General features: G+C 38.4%; 1 protein-coding gene across 1 annotated transcript in view; it reads right to left on the reverse strand.

Moving 5' to 3' along the window:
- Window positions 1-24,400, reverse strand: part of RASA2 (RAS p21 protein activator 2) — a 72,604-nt gene that overhangs the window by 45,340 nt on the left and 2,864 nt on the right. The window contains exons 2-4 of the mRNA XM_075201618.1: window positions 8,092-8,209; window positions 3,997-4,100; window positions 1,988-2,082 (exon numbers count right to left, since the gene is read on the reverse strand). Coding sequence (XP_075057719.1) covers window positions 1,988-2,082; window positions 3,997-4,100; window positions 8,092-8,209 — 317 coding nt within the window. The remainder of the gene's footprint in view (window positions 1-1,987; window positions 2,083-3,996; window positions 4,101-8,091; window positions 8,210-24,400) is intronic.

Below are 24,400 nucleotides of genomic sequence, written 5' to 3' on the forward strand. Positions count from 1 at the left end.
GCCTTGAAAGTTGGCCAAAAAGCTTTATCTTGGTCTCGTCTGACCACAAAATATTTACCCACATTGTAACTTGGTCATTCTCATGCTTTCTAGCAAACTCCAGGAGATAAATGTATCAAAGTCTAATTTTCAGCAGAAACGCGCCCGAGATTCAGCAGAAACGCGCCCGAGATTCAGCAGAAACGCGCCCGAGATTCAGCAGAAACGCGCCCGAGATTCAGCAGAAACGCGCCCGAGATTCAGCAGAAACGCGCCCGAGATTCAGCAGAAACGCGCCCGAGATTCAGCAGAAACGCGCCCGAGATTCAGCAGAAACGCGCCCGAGATTCAGCAGAAACGCGCCCGAGATTCAGCAGAAAAAAAAAAAACCATGCTGTTAGGACTATCTGGCCATTCTTAACATAACAGGAAGCACAACACAAGTTTAAATTATGAGGGCAATCATGATTTCTTGTTTTAGAGAGGCAAAAATTATAGTACAAATTATTTCATGAATAAATTAGTGGGCCAAATTTCATTAAGGATAATATGTAAAGGATTTTTTTATTTTATTATATTATAGTGACATACTATTTCATTTCCAGTGGGGAAATAATTTTTTCTTATGAAGTGCCACAAGTGTAGAAATATTAAGTGTTTCCACAAGTGGCAGCATGCACATGGGCACAACTGAACGTCTATGAAGTGAAGCTATTGGTGCAGGAATGAAATGAAATTGATAGTGTGTTGTAATGTGTCCACCTCCTCTTCACCGTCTGTTCAAGTCTTTGGAAAACTGTCCATCAGACTAAACCATTTTTTCATGCAAATTATATACTATATTTTAAAAAAAACCAAAAACAAAACACTACTCCAGAAATCCAGAGAAATATCTGACTTTCTTTGGCTAATAGACAACCTAAAATGGATTGACCAAACAAAAAACTGGACACCTTTCCAACTAAAATGTGATACAAAAGCCAAGGTTAATATTATAGAAGATGGACGGGAGCTAACAGCAATGTACTATACACACAGTCTAGGGTTTACACGGATTCATCTCTGTATCTCTGTTGTGTGTAGAAGCACAGTTACTGAAACCTGCCATTCCTTTCTATGGAACGTTTTCAAACGCCTCCACTTTCTCACCAAACTCACATGTAAAATAGTAATGTGTGCATAAATTATTCTCTTTTTCCCTTCTCACTTGCATTACTGCAATCTCCAGATAACCTCTCACCTTTGCCTTCTAGAGTCTTTCCCCTATTCTGCAATCCCCAAGATACCTTCCTACTCGGTCTGTATTGTGGCTTCCTGCCACCTATATGACACAGATAAAATCCCAGTGTGGGATTTCCTAACATTTTCAGAAGACCGGAAAATTCCAAAATCAGATTCCTCAATGAAATGAAGGAATTTAAAGCCTGCCTCACAATAGTCTAGTTCATGTGAATCAGTGCAGCAATTGTAGGTGCTATGCATACACACAAAATGCACATGAATGGTTAGTATAAAGCCATGGATAACTTCAGGGATTGTGTTGTGTTTAGGAGGGCTGAGCAAGCATGTATATATTAGTGGGGGGGGGGGGGGGGGGGTGAGTGAGCAAGTGTGTATTCATGAGTGTGGGGGGTACGGGGGACGACGTGAGCGACCGTGTATATGAGGGGGGGGGGGGGGGGAGAGAGTGAGCCCGATTAAGGGTTTAGGCCGCCCTAGTCCCAAATGCTCAGAGCGCACCCTCATCTTCCACGGCACACTAATACACAGCAGGTAATGATCGTGAGAGCGTACTCACTAATGCAATATCTGATTAAATTGTCGTTTATCATGTGATCATGATAACTGCATGAATTTTCTGTAGGGTGTACTCAGCTTAACTGTGTGTTTGTGTGTATGAAGGAAGAGCTTGTGTGTAGCGGGAAGAGAGTGTGTGCAAGCGTATGTGTGTCGGGGAAGTGCATATGTATGACTGTATATTTTTTGCAAAATACTTTTTAAAGCTTACCTGCACTTCTGAGTTAGAATCGATGGGTTGAAGTGGAAACCAAGGTTCTTTACCATTATACCTGCACAAATCCTCTTTTTTAATAGCAACCTTTCCTGTAGGAAAACAAAGGCAAAATATAATTTGCAAGGGCAGCAATTCAGAATTGTAGGTGTGAAAAACCATGTAGAAAATCAAAAAAATAATATTTAACATTTAGTTTGGTACACAATATTGTGTGACCGGTTGATAATTAATAAGAGTGGAGAAAACATCATGAATCAGGAGTGCAATACTACACAATACAAGTAAGACAATAAACAATGAAAAGTAGCAGAGATTAGTCAAAAAGGCTGTGATCAAGAAATATGGACATACAATACAGGACAAGGCCTTTGAAAATAAAAATTTCTACTAAAGACCTACATCATGTGGAAATCACTATGATGAAATTAAATTATTGATGGAGATGGTGTCTTTAGCTTCCTTGCAGCTGCAACCAAGTCTGCGGATGGGAAAAGGCTTGAAAGCCTGCACCACAAAACCACCGCACAGGTTTGTTTGAAAGAGGATAAAGGTTAACCCGCAAATCCCTTCCTCTTCCTCATTAACTTTAAGACAGTGTGGAATGCATACATATTGATAGTCATATTTCAAAGCTGCCTTCATTGAGATTTATTGTAATATTGAGTTTTTACAAAATAAATGAAAGTCTTTGCCCAGACAAACTGTTTTTAGTTCTCTCACTCTCTTGTAAGATTTTAGTGTTTTATAGTATGAGCAACAAAAAACCCAGACAGACTTTTCTGTATTTGAACCTTCATATTCACTCCTAATATTCCTCAGTTCGTTTGATTGGATTCTTTGAAGCTCCTTTTTTTTCCTCTTAAAAAAAAAAAAAAAGTGGAAAACATCAACTCCAGGCATGGCAAAAGAGAGAGAGAACTAAAAACAATTTGTCTGTGTATATATATATATATATATATATATATATATATATATATATATATATATATATATATATATATATATATATATATATATATATATATATATATTTTTTATATATACTGCATTTAGATTAGAAAATGGCGTCACAAACAGGAATAAGTTGTAGCTCCCTTAAACCTCTCCGCAAGGCGTATACATTCCTTTTTATATAAGCAGACTGCTGCTCAGTCTACCGTCTCATTTGCATATGGAAGCCGCTGGCATTAAATATGACATGCATGTTCTGAGCAAATTCTTGAACAACAGACATGAATTATATACTGGTAGCGTTATAATATGATGGTCCAGATGTAAAGTGATTTTTCTAGTTCAGATTAGAATATCAAAAGTACTCCTTTAAATCAAATCCTTAAAGCCATGTTTCATTTTGGTCTTCCCTCTATTAACATCTATGGAGAAAATGAGTGACCATACATACAATTAGATAGACAAATAAAAAAAACATTCCTGTTTCTCCTATCCATGGTTCAACAAAAGCACCAGTGAGCACAGTCAGTCCATTACTCCAGAGATCAATGATCTCTATGCAAGTGTCCGTCTGCCCTCTGCTCCTATGTAAACAACAGAACGGAGGGAGCCTCAAGCCACTTGCACAGAGGTTTGCCTAGAAAGCAGTAAGTAGAAATGCAGCAGTATTTAACAACTCAGTTGAACAATATGAAAGTTTCCTCCCAGGGAAGCAAGACATATGTACAAGGCCATTTCTGCAAAAAAAAACTCAATTCGGTTACACAGCTTCCTCCCTGCAATTTTTTGCTGACTGGCACACCATAGTAGGCATTTAAACAAAAAATGCACTCAAAATTACTAACCAAACTGTTGTTTAGCTACCAAGTTGTTGTTGAGAAGCCTGAACAACCACATTATATAATAACTTACAACAATGGATACAATTATATGTGCATATAGTATACTACTTAATTAATTATTCATACTTCGTGTTTAATGTTAAAGACATAAAAAAAAAAAAAAAATATGAGAGAGAGAAAGGTGGAAGACATCTGCCAGTATCTGCTCACCTATCCGTAGATCTCGCTGTAAAAGACTCTTATCATAGATATAAAAGGATAAGTTGTGGAATGGTCTTGGGATTTCAAAGTAAAAATCTTCACCATAAAATGGTCTGCAGAGAGAAGAAAGGAAAGAAACTGGTTTACTTAACAGGAGTGAAATCACATACAGCTTATGAAAGAGATTTAATATATGGATATGAGCATCATTGAGCTGGAATTACAAAAGCCAATGCTGGTCATACATGCATCAATACGATTTAAACCAAACATTTTGCTATTTTTCTAATAAAAAAAAAGGGTGACTGTCTACCAAAGACCATTGAATAAACGACATTAGACTATTTCATCACAATGAAGTGCGTATACTGCAATAGTGTCATTCATTTCCAAATCATCATACAAGTATCCTACATTATGCATGCATTGTGAAGGTCTGTCTGCTGTGTCAGATTCTAATTTTAATGGCATATGAAGCAATGTCATGTCTGATAAAAGACGGTTGGTAAGAGTGCAGTCATAAATATATAGATGTCTATGTACGGAGAGGAAAAAAATGTTTAAGAATCTTAGAGATTATATATATATATATATATATATATATATATATATATATATATATATATATATATATATATATATATATATATATATATATATATATATATATATCTCTAACAGAAGAAAACAAGGGTTTAATAATTGTCACTGTTTTTACAGGATGCAAAATATTGACCTTAGTGTGAAAAATGACCTGTATTGGAGGACGACCATGGCTCCACCTGTATGGCGGTAGAGTTAGTCACTGACAGATTGCTTGGTTAATCTGAGGACGGTTTGTCAGAGAGCCTTAGAAGATCTGACTATATGGCATTTTGCCTATTTTAGCAAACTTACAATTTCCCTTTTTAGATCGAGATTTCCTTCCATACGTTTGTGTGTTGTGACACACTTTGAAGACATGTTTGTATGTACAAGCTAGTAGTTTACTTACACAAAAACATAATTCTAGAAAACTCAGATTTAACAAACAGGTTCCACATTCGCAGCTTTTATATACAAAGCCAATCATATATACAAAGCCAATCAGTTTTAGACAGTCAGAAAAGCTTTCCTCATTTCTGTGAACCTATTTTCACCCTTTATTGTTGCTCAAATATGACTTTCAAAGATGTTTTTTTCTTCTTACAAAGCAATATGAGGGAGAGAAGCTCAACAATACCACAACAATCTCTCTCAGTTTTGAAAACCCCAAGACAGATGTGTGCAGTCCTTGCAGCAGACAGAATTGAGTCATCGTTGTGGTAAAGTGTGTTCTTCAGGACGCAGGTACACAAATTGGTGTGGTACACAGTTAAGGGAAAAGGCTTGCCATGCATATTTTTGCTGCAAGCTGTTAAATAACTGTAGTTAAAAAGAAAATGTATTTTAGGTATAATAGAGATTATTTTTACTTTCTCTTCTATTACTACTACCCGGCCTCAAAAACAACTACACAAATTTCCTGGATAAATCATCTCCATTATGTCCTCTACAAATTAAAGCTACAAATATTTTTTTTTGTAAGAAAGTCAGCCAATTAATTTCAAAATTCTGTTTGCGAGTTTGCTGTGCTAACCACCCTTATGGGCAGATTCAATTGGCCGCGAGGTGTTTGAGCTAAATACCGGCGATTATTGTACAGAAATCTTTGCTCATTTCTCCCTGTGGTGTGAGAACCATAAACATCCTGCGGAGGAACTAATTAAATCTGCCCTTTAGAGTCAAGAACCCCTTTAAATGTTTATGATCTTTCTTCCATTCACATTGTGTGACCCTCATTAGACAAAGCATTGCCTTTACCTTGGATTATATTTACATTTACATAGTACGCCTCCTTTACTGTGCCTTTTTCAAAGGCACAGTAAAATAAACATTAAATTAATCAATGCTTTATGTCACTGAGGGGCAACGTGAAACAGCTGGAGGGTCTCATGTGTGGCCCTCCAGCCTTCAAAAGGGGCTGCACAAAGGAAGGCACAGTGCACCCCCGCCTCCTCCTCCAGGTATGCTGCGTGACCCCTCCCTACACTGTGCAGAGGAGGTCACCTAAAGCTGTCCCTGTTCTGATAAGATTGGGAGGAGGGGGTCACGGACCCCCCTACCGCTGATATACGTGGCTCAATTGGAAGGCACTGCCAATAAACGATAGAACCTCCAATGGATTGGGTATATCAGTTTTAAAGTCCAACAGGAAGCGCCAAGTCTTTTAAAACAAAATACTGAACTATACTTACCTTGGAATCATTATTCTTCCTATTCTGGCCCAGTTCTGTGATCCTCTAGGACTGAAGGACGCCCTTTTTGAAATGAACAGCAGCAGTGTGCATGTACCCAGATTGTGAACTTCACATCCATATCAATGGGAAGTTCACAGGGGGACATCAAAAACACCACTACCTGCTTGAAACAGGAGAGGGGTACTAGGAGTAAAACAATGGACAATTCTTAATATGAGGGGAACTGCAACATCAGGGTGAATGCCAGACCCCACCTCCCAGGCACAGTGAACTACATCAACATGATATTTTCAAGCTTAGGTGGAATTATTGTATCAAGATATGCACTTCAAGAAAGACCTCTCTCTGTGGGAAAGAGATCAATTAAAACAAAAAAGATACCACAGACACTGCTGTTTTGTTTTTAAAGGTCAACCCTCTAAAAAAAAAAAAAAGTTGTTTTAGCCACAAAATGACTGTATGGAAGTGATGGGTCACTTAATCACATACTTCTATGTAGATGAATGAACTGATAAACCAATATCAGTGAAAGAAACATTTCACAGGGAAACAACGTCAGCATAACACCAACCGGAACTGGTGTTTGCGCAACATTCATTTACTGAAGTAGAGGAAATGATGCAAAAACTTGAGACTCCAACTGCTGTGGTAAACTCATTAAAGCCTTCTATGTAATTGTCACTTCTGATAACTACATTATAACGCAGCATCCTTCATTAAGACACTAAATTATGCTGCCAAAAAGCACCTTGATGATTGTGTCACTCAAACACTGACTACAGTAACCAATGCCAGCCTACGTGAGTTCACAAGGATAAAGTGGAAACTAGTAAGCCATACTTAACTCATTGTAAAAAAAAAAAAAAAAAAAAAAAGAAAAAAGAACCCTGAATGTGGTTGTTTTTAAATCCACAGCCCACAATTTCCTGTGCACAGACTGTTTTTAATGGTAGGTGAATATGATGTATGCAGAAAAATGTGTGTGTCCGAAATGACAGATTCTGCAAAAAAAGCCATATTCTTCAAACATGCGGCTTCTTTCAGTGCTGTTTGTTATTCAATCAGAGAACAATTTTTAATACATAGAACCATTTGTGGGGTAGTTTATTATTTATTCCGGAGAAGCAGACCTGTGAGGGTGACAGCACTGACACTATCACCATTCCTGGGCAGGGAAGTGACAAACACCTTTTAAAATGTCAGGTTAAAGCCGGCGGCAGCTGCGTGTGTGAGGAGTCATGTTCCTGCCATCTTTACTTTTCTGCAAGTCATTTACAAATGTTAGAACTGCAGGAATGAGTTAAAAGAATAAGTGAAATGTAGAATTAAAGAGATAATTAACCCTAATGCTTGTGCGACAGAGAATAGAGACCTGTGAGTGGCAATGTAAAAGAGGTGGAGGGCTGCATGTCTGGCCCTCCATCCTTCACAGAGACAGGAGTGAGAGGACAGTGCACTCCTAGGTTTGTTGTATCTTCCAGACAGTGCAGTTCACCACGTACCACAACAGAACAAAAATTTTATCTTTCCCAACGTCCTAGTTTAACTGAACCTTTTACTACTACACAAACCTCAGTCTATGAATTTGCCCATATTACAGCCCTCAGCCGTGAAAGATGAAGATCCTCATAGTTGAACAGTAGTTTGTAAACCTGTAAATGACATTTCTGCTGGTAAAGGAGAATGTGAATTGTCCTCTTAAGAACATTGAAGAATGATGAGGCGTTCTGAATATAGTTTAGCAATAGCTGAATTATAGGAATTGTTGATACATGGCTTACATACTACCTCTATACCCAGACAAAACACACATTCCACTTCTTACTTGAGTGACTTCTCGACAACGTTGGTCCTAAAGATTTCCTCCTGGTCCAGATTCACAGTGCAGAAACAGTCCCTCATCTTGTTTGGTCCCGGGTAAGGTAGAAGATTTTTTGCTTCACCTGTAAATGGAATATTCTCAAGTTAACATGAAAGGGTGGCAATACAATAATGCTTTTGTGGAAAGTTCAAATCAATGTCATACAATTATTAACGGCACTGAAAAAAGGCAAACTAGATAATGCATGTAAATAAGGTGTTTTCTCTGCAGATTACAGTATGAAACATGTGCCTTATAAAATGCAGGCCTTTCCTGTGGTGCAAACAGTCAATCTGCTTTCCTAAGGGGGTCAGAAAGCAGTAGTGCCTCAAAATGCATTTGGTGGCGATTTCTACATATCTCACTACATGAATGTATTGTCCGATATTTAGACCATCTCACTTTGTCCACTTCAACCTCAATATCAGATGCAATGTTTTCAGACTACTAAAGCAACATACTGCAAATATCAATCTTATGATGTAACTTTACTTAATTTGCAAAGAATAATCTAATTAACACAAAGCTGATTAAAGTCGACATCCGATTACTATTACAGAACACTTCTGCCATTTTCAACATGTTTCAAACTAACGTGTGCAGCAACCAAAATGGGGTAAAAAGACAGTTTTTGGTGTTTTATATAAAAAAAAAAAATAAGATATTGTCCATAAATATCACTGTGTGAGGCCACATCCCGACATAACAAATTGATTAGTGTGGGTGGATATTCAGGCCTCTATGCGTGTGAGGTTGTCAGCTGCCAGCAAGTGAACAGCCATGCAGAAGACTAAGGGCAATGCCCTGTGGTGGGTTGTTTTTTTTTATACATTTCCTTATTTTTAAAACAAGATAAGCATTGTGTCTAGTGTTGCTATACCCATTGGTGCAATGGTAGCATTTTTCAGCACTACTTGATATTTTGCCTATTTACCGGATGCAGGAATCCTATAGTGGCTGTAAAATGCTTTGTAAAAAGATCTAAATGCACAATGTAATCCAGCTGTTTAGGGCAAGATCTGAAATGCCAGGTCTGTGCAATGTGTTCACCCATGAGTGGTTTGGGGGTGAACACATAGAATAGCATCATGAGGTGCCAACTTAACTTCAAAAACAAAAAACATAAACCAAACAACTCTTTTCATAAGATACACTACACACAATCATCCTGCATAGTCAACTCAACAAGCTTGGACTAATCAATAAGCCGCAGCATTGAGGAAGTCCAGTCTACATATTGGGACAATATAATTTTCCCTCAGAGTAAGCAGTTGCACTTGCAAAAGTAGAAGTATGCTTAAACTAGTATGCACTTTATATACTTTTTCCATTAGCTATTATTGCCAGTACACTCTATTTTACGTGTAACAAACAATGTAGTGTATGCAAAATAGAAAAGGCACTTCAAAACTTACACAACTCAAAATTGTGTTTTTTTCATACATTTTATAACACATAAAGACATAAAGAGCACACTAAAAGTAGAACATGAGCCACCTTATTAAAGCCCTCTGAAAAGCCTAATTATGCAGCCTGGGTAAACACATTTATATTTTTTCTCACCTGAACGTGGTTGATCATCCATTTGTTGCACTTGAAAATATAACCTCAACACTTAGCATAAAAGGACTTGTTAACACAAATATCCATGAGCGCACTGGCTAAGGCATTTAAAAACAGAAGTCATACATTATTCTATTTACTCTAAATAAATGTATACTATTTGGACAAAAGGTATTCAAACACCCTTCAACGAAGAAAGATCTGCCTGTGCACATCACATACAATAGGTAGAAAATACAATCCTACACAAATATACAATGACCACAGTCAAAAAGAATCAGCAAGAATGGTAAGTGATGTGGAGCTTTATGACAACAGGTACCAGCTCTGCAATCCCAAAGCCCACCCAAACACCATGCTACAACTGTTCCTTTCAACTATGGGTGATAGGATGTCAGTTGGACACTATCGGTGTATCAAATGAGGTGGATATGAAATCACAATGCATGGCCGTTTCTCATTGCGAGATTAGTCCCAATATTTTGAGTGGCTGTAATCATCACTGATGAGCAATACCTGGAGGTTATGGAAAATCCAATGCTCCCAACATTAAGAAAGCAGTTTAGGAAAGCGCCTTGTGTGTTCCAACATGACAAAGCACGAGTTCCAAATAAGCTGCTTGTACAGGCATGGTTTAATAAAATGGGGTTGCCAAACTGCACTGCCCATAGTTCCAATGTCAATCTAGCTAAGCACCACCTCTAGAATAGAACACTGGTTGCAGGCTTGTCACCATTACCAAATTTCAATGGCTTGTCTCACTGCTGTTCCATGGGAAAAGGGTTGAGTTTAAAGAGACATTCTATTGACATCTGGTTGAAAGTCTTCCCAGATAAGTGTACAATGAAATTGCTGCAAAGGGGTGAACCTACATTGTATTAGTCACTTAAATACTGTCATTGTTTAGTGGACCTCATAGCATCCAAATACTTTTGGCCAGATGGTATATTCTGTACTGCTAAGAGGTGCCCAGCAATGACTTTACCCTAGCACAAGGGAATGCATATGCAATACATAGTTCAAGCAATCCTTCTGTACAGCCTACGAGCAGTCTCAGGAAACTATGCATGCCACCTCTATACCCTGCTGTTACATTTTTGGGCCTTTGTAGACATGGGATGCCCTCAATGATGGTCACACATATCCCTTGGCACTAGACCATACCCTTAAGATATTGTATTGTGAGAAGAGTATTATCACGCAATAAGGTTGACTGGAGAGCTCAGAGAGTATATTGAGATTGTAGGGAAGAGAAAAGAAAGATTGACACCTCTATTCAATGGTTAGCTCTGCAAACTAGATTTATTAACTAGCTAATAGCACCATCATAGAAACTAGAAAAAGTCTAACAAGAACAGTTTTATACATTCAATCCTTAATATTTATATTACACACAAAAAAATGAAGGTGGTTACAGTTCCTTTAATTAGGGTTTCCTCTTTGGCACAGGTGAAAAACAAACAGTTTAGCAACAATGAGGACCATAGATAGTGAAACTATTCATACCAGCTATGCACCAGTTATCTGCAATGGGATCAGATGTGCTGTATTTTATTTAGATAAACTGTATGATTATCCCTCTAAATTAATTGTTTGCTTATGAATTTTACTATATTTGTAGTGTGTGATTAGTGGGGTTAACTCCAGAAAGTGATCACATGACTGACCCTACTTAATAGATAAGAGGCTGCGTCAGTATTGCTAGGCTGTGCTAGCCAGTGTTAGAACAAATCCACACTGGCTAAACAAACTAAGTGTGGTTTGTTACTATGTATTTGTAGATTTAGCATAGATAGCATAGTAAGAGTTACAGAAGATGTGAACAAGAGAAGAGTCTACCCGGCAAAATTGTTAAACAAGGATCATATATATCACTCTCCTGTGAGTTCCTGTGACCTCTACCTCATGCATGTGCTTTGTGCATGGCCTGGACACTGCCTGCTGAACTGTTTGTAAACTATTGACTACTATGACTTTGTTGTTTTATATTTGCTGTGGTTTATGTTCCCACCTTTTAACCACACTTGCTGCACCATTTACCTTAATTTTTTACTGGCTCCCCTTAGCCCTGTGACCATCTACAGACACTTTGCTGCACCTTCCAGCATGCCTAAACCTATGTAGGCTTTCACCACTTCAGAAGAATTTCAACTTACTGGACCAAATTCATTAAGAAAAGGAAAAGTAAAAAAAAAAAAAAAGTAACTTTGCACCTTGGCAAAACCATGTTGCATTGGAGGGGGAGGGAAATTTAAAATGTGGGGATAGATTTATAGTTGATGTAGTGCATATCCTACATCAATTTTAAATTTCAGTGTAAGAATAAAACTATCAAGTATTTGTGTGCATGAAAAAGCAGCCAGCATTCGCCCAATGTGAAAAATAATAAACTCATTCATCCTACCCCTCACCTATCTTCTCTCCTCTGCTCACACTAACCCTTCCTCATCTTCCCATCTCTCCACCAGTGCCACCCTCTGCTGGTAGATCTCCTCGCACATACTCTCTTCTCTCTCCTACCACTCCCATTTATGCCCCAAGATCAACCACTTCACATCCACCTGCATTTCCCTTTCCCCTCTCCCCCTGCCCGCTGAAGGGCCCTTTCCCATTTTTGTTTTTTTTTATTCTCTTACCCCTCTCTCCCAGTCAGTCCTCTCATTCAAAGTCCTGCCCACCCTTGCAATACAGCAACCCCAACAACCTCTCCCAATGTTTTCTCTTTTGGGGGGTCATCCTTTACCTACACAACCAGACCTAGGGGCCGGCAGCATTGGAATCCTTCTTTCCCCCCTGTGTTCTTTCCAGGTTATTCATCCTGAATCCACCCTCTCTTTCTCTTCCTTTGAAGACCACTATATACTCCTATTACATCTGGTCCCCCTCCGTCTGTTGCTATCTTCTGTCCCCCTGGTTCTGACTCTCAATTCCTTGATCACTTTGCCACCAGGCTCCCTCACTTTCTCTCCGCTGTCAATAGTGACATTAAAGTCCCCCATGATGAGGGAGGGAATGTTAATCACTTCGATCCTGCTGCCACCAAACTTCTCTCCCTCTCCTCCACCCATGGTCTTTCTCAATGGACCTCCTCTCCCTCAGTCTGATCTTTTCCCACCTCTGCACCAACTTACTTCATCAATTCATCTTTCCCTGTCTCTGACCACCATCTCCTCTCTTTTAGTATCTCCCCATTCCTCTTACCTTCTCCCTCCTCTAAAAATACACTCACCAGATGCAACCTGGATGACACTGATCCTACCATTTTCCCATCCTCCCCCCATCACCACTCTTTCTTGCCCTGATCAGGCTTTCTCCTTCAACAATCACCCTCTTACCACTACCCTTGACTCTGAGACCGGGAAAATGAAGATTGATGATGACAATCATGACACTCCATGTAGTTCTTGAGAAGTTGTGCCAATTTCCTTCACTTTAAGTTCATCCTCTCTTCTTAAAGTTCTGTCCTATCATTCTCCAAACAGTCCTATTACCCTTAATGCCTCCCAATACTCCATCCCCCATTGCCTCGTTGCAATCTTCTACTTCCTTCTCTCACCTCTTTTTCTGCACTCGAGTTCTCACTTCACATCCCATCTCGCCCCAACCGCTCCCCCTTCCATACCCACCTTGTCCCACCTCCCACTATCCTCTTAGGATGCTTTTTCCACCATTTCACTACTGCTGTCACCCCTCGCTAGTCCACTCACCCTCTCCTCCTTCACTCAGATATCTGCGAATGAAGTCCGCACTCTTCTATCCTCCTCACACCCATTCACATGCCCCCTTGACCCTATCCCCTCCGTTCTCTCTCTGTCTGCTCCCACCTTCTCAACCTATCCTGCTCCTCCAGTACATTCTCCGTCTCCTTGAAACATGCTCTAGACTCTGAAAAACTCAAATTTTATATATATATATATATATATATATATATATATATATATATATATATATATATATATATTCACTTAACCTTGCCTCTCCCTTCTTATCTTTCTTGACCTACCTGTTGCCTTTGACACTACTGACCACCCCATCCTTTTGCAAACTCTCCAATTTATAGAACTCCATGACACAGTTCTCTCCTGTATTACCTCTTAGACCGTTACTTTTTAGTCTCCATCTCCCCCACTCTTCCCTTACCTGTTGGCATTCCCAAAAGGTTCTGTTCTTGGCCCTCTGCTCTTCTCCCTTTACACATCTTCCCTTGGCGACTTTAGCACTCTGGTCTCCAGTACCTCATGATGGCACACAATCTATCTTTCCTCCCCGACTTCTCCTGCCCCTATCTCTTGATGTCTCATGTCAATCTCATCTTGGATGAGCCAGTTCTTTCTTAAACTTTATATTTGAAAGACTGAAATCATTGTCTTCCTCCCTTCCAGGGCTCCCTTACCTCACCCTCTCTCTTCCTGTTGATAATACTACCTTCCAATACTACCTTCCACTCTGTCCCTTAAGTCTGCTGACTAGGGGTCATCCTTGACCCCTCCCTCTCCTTCAAACTTCACATTCAGACCCTCTCCAAAACCTGCAGCTTCCATCTATGGAATACAAAAATCCATTTTGTTCTCACCAATGAAGTTTCCAAAACTCTTATTCACTCTCTTATAATTTTGTGCCTTGATTACTGTAACCTCCTCTTCTTTGGCCTAGCCATCTCCTGCCTTGCCTCTCTTTGTTTTGTTTTTTTGTTGTTTTTTTAAAATTAAAATTTTATTGGGTTTTACACACATATACAGGTTACACATGTACAACCAACAAAATGGCATGGTACGTTATTGACACTGAAAAAATTACATCCTGGCACCAGTCCAAAATGCACTCAGAAATCTGTAAAGGAGATATGTCAACCCTTACACATACCTGCTAAATAACCATATAAACAATAACATATAGACAAAGACAAAGGAAGGGAAGGGGGGGGGACCACATTAGGGGGCGGGGAGGTCTAGCAAAATTCCTCATTTAAGCTTCAGTTTAGTTTAAAGCTCTGTCATCCCAGTAGGTTATGTATCTGCCGGACAGACAACGCTCCCAAATGGTCCATATAACCAAGCCAGCCCTCGGGTGCAAAAATGGGGAGGAACAAAACTACTCACCTCTCTTCAGTTTATCCTAATTTTTCTCTCTCACTGCTTTATCCCTGCTGTCTCCCCTGTAGGTCGTTACACTGGCTAACTATGGCCTACAGAATTAAATTTAAACTCATCATCCACACCTACAAAGCTCTCGGCCAATTCTCCTCCCCACATCTCTTACCGCAGCTCTACCCACACTACTTCCCACCCCCTCTGGTCTGATATCAACTGTCACCTCACTATCACCTTTTCCCACTCCCACCTCCAGGACATTACCTTCATTCTTGTTCACTGTCCCGTAATAACTCAATCTACATTACATTGCTATCTGTGTAATCTGTTCTTTAAAATCTAGTCTCTTAAAGTATTATGTAATAATCTATGTATCATTGCGGCCTGTCTATTGCATATTATTGTAAATTTACATACAACACTGCTGACCTTTCTGGAACCTTGTAAATAAAAGAATAATAATAATGAATGGTGTGAAGAGTAACAGTCCTATTTCTCAGACCTAGTATACAAACATTCATCTATTTAGGAATCTTTATGCCATGTCCAAAATTCAAGATTAAATCACTTGCAAGTGTCCAGTTTTCAACGTTACTGAAACTGGAGTATTCCAAAAACAGCCAATCTGCCATCTAATGCCCACAATGGCATTTGTATAAGCTCACCAATAAATCAAATCATGGAACTTTTGCAATTTGTTGTCTGAGCAATTTTGGTATTCCCAAGGCCTGTTAAGTTTTCTATTTTTAAAATAACGTAGGCAGACCTTGAGATAAGTTTTCAAAAATGGAAATGAGTTTTTTGTTTTGATTTTTTTACTTTGAAAACTTAATGAAGAATATCTTAATACAAGCAATCAAAAGTAGCCTTTTGTTCAAACATTTCAAACAAATGATACCAGTCATGTAGTTTTGAAATAATAGTACACCTTGAGCAAAATCCAACTTACAATGAACATGTACTAACACACATGTAACTGACCTACTCTTCTGGGAGTCCAGAAGGACACCACAAAATTTGGGAGTCTGTAGGACATTCTGGGAGAGTAGTCAGGTCTGAAGATTATTATACAGTATGCTCTATACATAGGTTGTAAATTTATCATTTTAAAATATTGACAATTTCTACCACTGCATTCAGGAACACAAACAATGGTATCTTCTTATTTCCATATTTTAAGGGCCTCTAACCCTTTCTTAATTTTCCATTTATATTTAGCTAATTTAAATATTAACATATGCTTATACCAAATATTCTTATTATAGTATTAGTTTCTATAAACAAATTTGATACTAGTAAGACTGCTTCCAGACCTCACCATTCAGTAAAATAGTTATTATTATTTGGTGTTTGCTCCCCATAAACCCTTTATCACGGGCACTAGTGTGGTTTGTTGCCTAATGGTAATGGAGATGTATCACATCATTGGGAGGTAATCATAGGGGCAGGTCTGGAAAGGTCAAAAAATATGACAATGAGCAGGCAAAGACAACTCTCACCCATTACCCATAGCATTTGGTTATGCCATTATGCATGCTATGCTTGGCATAAACATTCCCCTTGGCTATATAAAGACAATTTTTAAGATTAATGCCCTATTAGAGACTGTGCTTGACCTGTGTCAGGGGGAAAAATAGCCTAAAAATGTGGGAAGGGGATAAAGGAGGCATTTTGGGTTAATCCCAAGCTTGGCATGCTGCCAGGGAGAAAACAACCCATTTGTTAACACTGCTTAGTCAAAGATCAATTTACACAGTAAGACAAGGAGGAAAAAGACAAACTTGTATTATATCCTACACATACTACCATTATAAAAAATAAACATACATTCAATGCCTTTTCTAACCACATCAGTTGAGATTGCCAATAATTCTGTGTGACAGCATGGACCTCCTTTGCCACCCTGTCATGTTGCTGGGGACCAGCTGGGCTTACATTGCCACCGTCCCCTTTCTTCAGCCCAATGGCACCCCTCTAAACGCAGTAGGAGGGACTCTGCTGCCACCACTAGGATCCTTCACTGGCACCTAGAACCATTTCCTTCTGGGTAATTCTCGCTGCTAGTGTATCCCCTTGCTGTTCCAACTGAGCTGATACCCCTGACCTCTTTCTACAGATCATGGTTGCTGTGGATGGTTCCCCTTGGCCTATCAAACTGGCCAGAACTGCAGGCAGAATGTTATTATTAGATGCTGGGTCCCAAACCTCAGAACTGTCTGATAACAGATTAGATTGGTCTAATCTGTAGGTCACAGGAATTACAGCAGGTAAGTAGGCAGCAAAGCAGGATCTTTAAGAAGTGATGTTTATTAGCTCAAGAAATCCTTAGAAGGACAGTTAGGCACTAGGTTAGTGGGACTAGAGATCTCCAGAATCTCAGATGGAATACTACATTACATCAGGGTTGTCCAACCCGCGGCCCAGCGCGCCTGTAAATGTGGCCCAGAAGGAGTTTTGGTTGTGACAAGGGGGCAGCGCTCTTAATGGGGAAAAAAAATCCTGCAAAAAAAAAAAGAAAATAAAAACTACTTACCTTGCAGTCACGTCGGCTGGAACTCCGGCTCCCTCGTCTCCTCCTCCGTGCGGCGCTCGCAGTGAATGACGGGGCGTGATGTCATCACGCCCAACATCCATTGTGGAGCGCAGCACAGAGGAGACACCCGCGCGAGAAGAACAATCAGCACAAGATTGGAGAAAGGAAGAGGAGAGGACAGGAGAACATGCCGATTAAAAGGTAAGTTAAGGGGGATTTTTTTTTATTATTTCAAGGGACGCTGAAAAGGGAATAAAAGTCACCTGGTCCTGGAGCATTATGGACCTCATCTCCCTGGTACATACATCTACTTGTATTACTAAGCATTATATATTATTCTCTTTGGCCCATTATAAGTTGTTATCCCTTAACTAACATAGTGGTGTAATTATCAAAACAGGTCACAATTTGGGGTCACAGTGGTGTATATGTCAGGTACCGCAGGCCTGGTCAGGGCACCCTGATATACAATGCCTGGCTTAAATGATATTGCATCGAAACAATACAAAAAGTGATTATAGTATAATAACTAGAGAGGATTTTTTGAACAGGGCGATTGAAAGGTAAGTATAGGGGGATTTGAAAAAAAGTGATATATATATATATATATATGTGTGTTAACTATGTTTTCTATGGTTTTTGGGATGATCAGTTATTGTTAGTGTATCTTATGTGCGGCCCAAACCAACTCGTCATCTGCCAATGTGGCCCAGGGAAGCTAAAAGGTTGGACACCCCTGCATTACATGGTCAAACAGGGCTCTTTTCATACTGTTTCTGAAACGCATATTGGCAGGGGGTTAACCCAGTCCCCTGATCTTAGCTGGCAACACAGAGTCAGAGTCTGAAATACTACATCCGATGTTTACCCTCAGGATGCAATATTCTCTAAATTTGGATATAACGCAATTGATGAAGAATGCACAGCAGGGTGTAGGTATCCTTTTGTCCAGTGTGTTAGAGAGATAGGGAAACTATCTGGATAATGAAACAGCAAGTAATTTGGGAAATCAAGGATTGATGTAAATTATGTTAAATTAGAATGGTGTTAAATCCAATTTTAAAGAATATATTGCACCCTGATGCTAAACATTGAGTGTAATTTCTCAGACTTGGTGGTGCCAGGCATGAGGTGAATTACCCCCTGCCAACATGTGTGCATAAACTGTATAAAAAGAGCTGTATTTTGTAATAGCTATATTCCATCTGTACTTCTAGATGATCACCAATTCATTTAACTTGTGTGAAATGGTCCTCCCAAGGACCCTTTATGAGCAATAAACCATCACTGCTGTTGAACGTAGCATTTCTGTGTCAACGCTCTGCCTGCTGCTCAGAAGTCCTAAACCATAGCAAGCGGTCAGGAAGTACCAGCCAGCCCACATCAAAGCAGCACTGCAGCGGATAAACCAGTTACAGGTTCTGGTGAAGGAGCCGGGTGGTGGTAGCACTATCCTCTTATAAGTCCTGCACAGTTGACATTCGCGAATGGCATGTGTCTGGTGACATCAGTAGGAATGGTTAGTAACAGCCAATTACTGACAGCAAGAAGGAAACCCAGATAAACTGTGCAAGACGCCTCAAAAGAAACCAGGTGACAGAGTAAGCCCATGTGGTAGCAGTTTATAACTGGTAGCAGCAGAGAGAAGGGGAATAAAAAGACAGGGTGGCAGAGTAAGCCCCTGTCACACCTACACATCAGGCTGCCATGTAAGGAGAGAGGTGCTTTTCTAACAAGGCAGCAAGAATTTGAGGAGTTCAGAAATGCACTGTTGGGATTTGTGACTTCATACACAGGGACAGCAACGTTACATTAATTCAAATGATTGCATTCTTTAGCTTTTCCACCTGCAGGAGATCCTATCAAGACATTGTTCTAAAGATGTGGGAGAAGCTTAAGTTGTCTGTAGTGGAGTTGCAAGATAATACACACCTACCTACCAACATGTATCCAGGTTGCAATTGGGTAATACTTTACCCTTTATCCAACTGGAATGCCAGGTTAACGCTAAACAATATATTTTACTACCATGGTTCAGATCTGTATCTGAAAATTTCTGCTTTGGGATTTAGTAATTCTTTAAGCCTAGTCATCCAATACCTGTTTATCTTAACAAATGTTCTGATAATAGTCATGTTAACTTCCTCAGCTAAGATGATTCAAAAAAATACCTAAGAAAATATGAATAATTCCAACAAAATATATCAGAAAGATTTCAAAAGTTTAACATTTACTGGAGGACAGCAGGACAAGCGGCAGTATAACAAAAAAGGGATTTCATAACATTCAGTAGGGAAGTATTCTTAGAAACGCACTAGAATCAGAGATGATCTAAAGTGTGTGGGTGGAGGACACAGAACAAGAACAGATTACTTAACAGAAGGGGATGTGGATGCATGCATTATTTAAAGGTATAGTGACATGCAAACTGGAAGATAAAAAGAATGATTAAATAGTAACTCAATTTTACCCATCACAAGTCGGCTTGGTTTTAAAAACATTTTATTACTAGAGCAAAATTTTTATAGTGGAGTGAACTCATTTTCTTCATAAATAATATGTAACTTTTAGGTCAAATTACTGAATTTAAGTTACAAGGTGTAGTCAATCAAATTACACCTTGTATGAAGCAGTCTGGCTTAAAAATAACAAAAATAAAACAAATTCAATGGGACCTGCAGTCCTCAATCAACTATTACTGTCAAATGTCAGACAGACATTCAAAATTATTTCTGTAAGCAACAGCAGGACAATGAATCATTACTGTTGGGGCACATTATTAGAAGGCAAAAATAAAATCAGCCTAGGAGAATTTTTTTTCTTTTTTTTTTTTAAAATCAGACAGACCTATCAAGATATTAAATGGACATTAAAATTTATAAAAAAAAAAAAGAAATATATATATAAATTTTCTTTTTTTTATATATATTATATATATATATATATATATATATATATATATATATATATATATATATATATGATAGATATAGACACACACAGATTTTACTCATCTCAAGATCACACTTTGACCGAGGAAACAAATGGAGGACATTAGTGGGGGCCCATAAACAATTACAAATCTCTTCATTCACCCAAAATCAAGCATGAGATATTGGTAAGGATGAGCCACTCTAAGCGGTTGCAGCAGCTCTCCAGGGTGTATAACTTGCCCAGTTGTCATTTTTAGGATCCACCAATTAAATAACATGCCATACTGATTAAGAAGAGTAGTATGGGTCACATATCTTAAACCATGGAAGTTTTATCCCAATTGGATGTCACTTGATCAAATTAGGAGGTGGTATATGCATGTCATAGTCAAACAAAATAGCTTTTCATAATTCATAACTATTTTTCCATAAAGAAAATGGGCATAAACTATTGCACATCGTCAACCACTATAGCCCTGTTACATTCTCTTAAAGGGGAACTTAAGTTATGAAAATTGTACACACATCACATGTGCACTGCTCCATAACAAATCTCAGATAATGTTTAGCTATGAGTACTCCAATCTGAGCTAACTGAGGGAATGGGGCAAGAGACATTATCATGCAAGTAAACTGCTGTGCAAAACTCTGGCAGAGACAATGATGGAGTGGGGCTCAGTTACTAACAATGCATTCAGGTGCATCATTTGCACGGAGCCACAGCAACCACAGGATTGTCATTCAAATGTATGTTGGACAACATAACCTGGGATCTGATTTTGTGATGTTGGCAATTAATGATTCCAATAAAAAACATATAATAAAATAATATAAAAATAGTAAATTAATGTCCCTTTATATACGACACAATTTACAACAAAGACCCTCATTTAAATTCTTTAAAACATTTGCTATTGTTAAGTAGGCAAATACAACCCCAAAGAGACAACTAAAGAAATTGTAAAAATGAATTAAAACAAAACCCAAGCTGTAAGAAGTAGACACACATTAGGAAGTGAGTGTGATGTGTTTTGTACATCTGTGCAGTTTCAGTCTAAAGCGGAAACCACAATCTCCTTTCCTCCACCATTGTCTTTTTACACACAATCTGTGTTGAGCTAGAAACCCCACCTCAATGACAAGTTTAAAACTGCTTTTTTTTTTTTTGCAACAAACAAAACTGCATGGTGAACCGGGTGTGTAATTAAGCTTTCACACTCGCTTCCTCACAAGGGAAATGCTTTTCACGCTCAGCAGTGTGGTCTTTATTAAACTAGGTCATTTTTTTTTTGTCAATGAAGAACACCAATAACTTTATGAACTACTGCAAAGCAGGAACGTTCTGAGACAGTTACAGCAAAATGTATAATCATATAGTTTTCTCTGCAGACTCTGTCGTTAGAGCATCGCACATTTGGGAAAATAACAAAAAGCCTTGTAGAGGACAGGCTATTATTTTCGAAAGGTCCTAGATACACTAGGAACCAATATTTAAAGAGGACCTGTCTGTGATAGGTCAGAAGTGTATATTCAATGTTAAACCAGAGGAATAGGCCTATGTGTCCAGAAAGTCTGCAATATTAATAGAATTCTATAGTCATTAAAATAGATAATTTATAAACACTGGCTTAATTTCGCTACAATGTTAAACTTTTTACACGGTACTACATTCTAGGCGTCACACTGCAAAATCATTCGGCAAATGTTTCAGACGATTTTCGCTGATGCTATAACAAAGTTATGGAACTACCCACAAAATTCAGCACTGTAGTTGAGTACCTGCTTTTTTTTATAAAACCCTTCCAATCCATTGCCTTCCACCAAGAGCAATGGGTCCCTATTGCTAGTCTTTGTTATAGCGGGGGAAAAGGAAGCAGGTCATAATAAAAATTAATAAATGTTTTGAAAATGAAAAAAGTTGGCTGAGCATTAAAACATAACACTAATTAAGATGTCAACATGTGTGTCTCTACAAGTAAATAGGAGAGGTCACTGGTCTGAAAGAAAACTTTAAGAAATTTTCCAATCATCAAGGCCCTAAAGGGGGTTTCCATCCAAATGTGTTTTGTCTTTTTGTAATTGTGCAAAACAAAAAAAAAAAAAGTTAAAAGTTTTCATTCAGCGATTGTAGCCAAATAGGAGAAAAAAATAGCTCAATTGTTAAAAGGCACCAACTGCGTAATAACAGAGTCATTGTGGCGACCCATGCAGGACTATCCCAGTATTGGCGTCTAGCATGTATCAATGGGATCACACGTATGTCCGTAGATGTGGTTGTTTGATACCATATGCAGAGGTGAATAGAGGCTGTTGTCAACCAAACACACTGTCCTCAATAAAGCCACAAAATATAAAGGTTGCTTGGTCTGCGTGGCAAAATGTAAGTTATGCATAATGAATACATATTATATATAATTACCATATTACGCAAGGCTTTCCAGAGAATACTAAATAATCACAAGGAGCTTACAAACTAAATTCCGGAACACAACACACAAAGGTTCATTTTGTCAGAAGCTAATTAACCGACCAGAATAATTTTTGGACTGTGGTAGGTTACCCATGCAAACACAGGGAGAATATAAGAATGCCACGCGGTGCAGAACCGAACCTATGATCCCAGTGCTGTGAAAAATCAATGCTAACCACTGTGCCACCCTATAAATCCTAAGGGGACAACTTAAAAAATAAATAAATAAATAAATAAATAAAAGGAAAAAACAAAAACAAAAAAAAAGCCATCATAGTATTTAGGGATCAAAAAATGTTTGCAGGAAAGAAAAAAAACAAAAAACACACCTGAACAAAATTGGGGAGACATCATCCTGTATGGAGACTGCAATGTCAACACCTTGTGCACGGTCATCACTATCCGAAAATTAAAGAAATTGCAGAGGGGCATAGAGATGGATTCACCCTCTCTCTTTTTTTTTTTTATTAATGCAGTGCTAACATATTCCACAGTGCGGTATAAAGTATTCAGGTATATTAGACCCTGCTGCAGTGGAGTTTAGAACCTAATTTCTCTACCACATGCACGTGAACACAGAACACTAGGGAAAATTTAGAAATAAGTCAATTAACCTATTTGTAGGTCTTTGCTTTTGTTCTGGCCATGGTTCTGTTTATATGGTATTTTCATCTCCTGTGGTTCAAACGCTCCAGTACATCGAGACTGCAATGCTAACTATTGCTCCACATAAGTATTTATTAGGTGAGAAAGGACTTCAAATAACAAAAAAAACACATATTAGAGAGTATCTAACTTACATGTAATAACACAGACTGAACATATACAATGAAAAAAATTAAACCCAAAGTGAGAGGGCCCTGCTTACAAACCTGAGGATATGTTTTAGCACAAAAACACAACAAAAAAACCCAAATGCAAATAAAGTAAAACAGTTCACTCAGCTGATATTGAAATAGTTAAGAGATAAATCACTCAGAACATGCCAATATCCTCCAGAGAACATTCCTCCTCTGCTTCAGTAATTACAGTGAAACATGTTATACTACTTAAAAAAGTAGCAATTATTCATAGGTATGTTTCATACAGCACTACTGAATATGTATGGTGCTTTATAAATAGTCTATACCTTAAATTTTACTTGCATAAATGTATATGCAGTTTAAATATTGCATATATGATACTAAGCTTTTGAGATGATAAGACTGCAGTGCCCAACAAAAAAACAGTAACATTCACACTGAAGAGATAATGTCATTCTGTGCAAGCAATTTTTATGGCCTAGAGTTAGCCAAACAACTCATCAGAAAAGATGATCCTCTGGTCCATAGACAGACGATTTATCCATCTGTTGTGGAGCAGCATTCTCAGACAAGAATCAGTTTAGCATTTTGCTAAAAAATCTCATTCATTTTACCGAGAATATCGAGGAACGAAATTAGGACCATTAAACGTGCATATAAAGCAACATATGAAACAGCTACAAGACTACTCAAACTAACATTTTGTAACCAAACAGTAGTTTGTTTTTTAAAAAAACAAAACCTAACCAGCATGAACGCTGTACATTATTTAACATATCTATAAAGTCCTTATGAAGCCCAGTTAACTTGTGCATCCTAGATAGGATGCACAAGTTAACCAGCGATGAAAGCACCATTACAGAAAAAATGTAATGACATTT

This window comes from Mixophyes fleayi, chromosome 3, assembly GCF_038048845.1.
Source record: "Mixophyes fleayi isolate aMixFle1 chromosome 3, aMixFle1.hap1, whole genome shotgun sequence".
Classification (NCBI taxonomy): Eukaryota; Metazoa; Chordata; class Amphibia; order Anura; family Limnodynastidae; genus Mixophyes; species Mixophyes fleayi.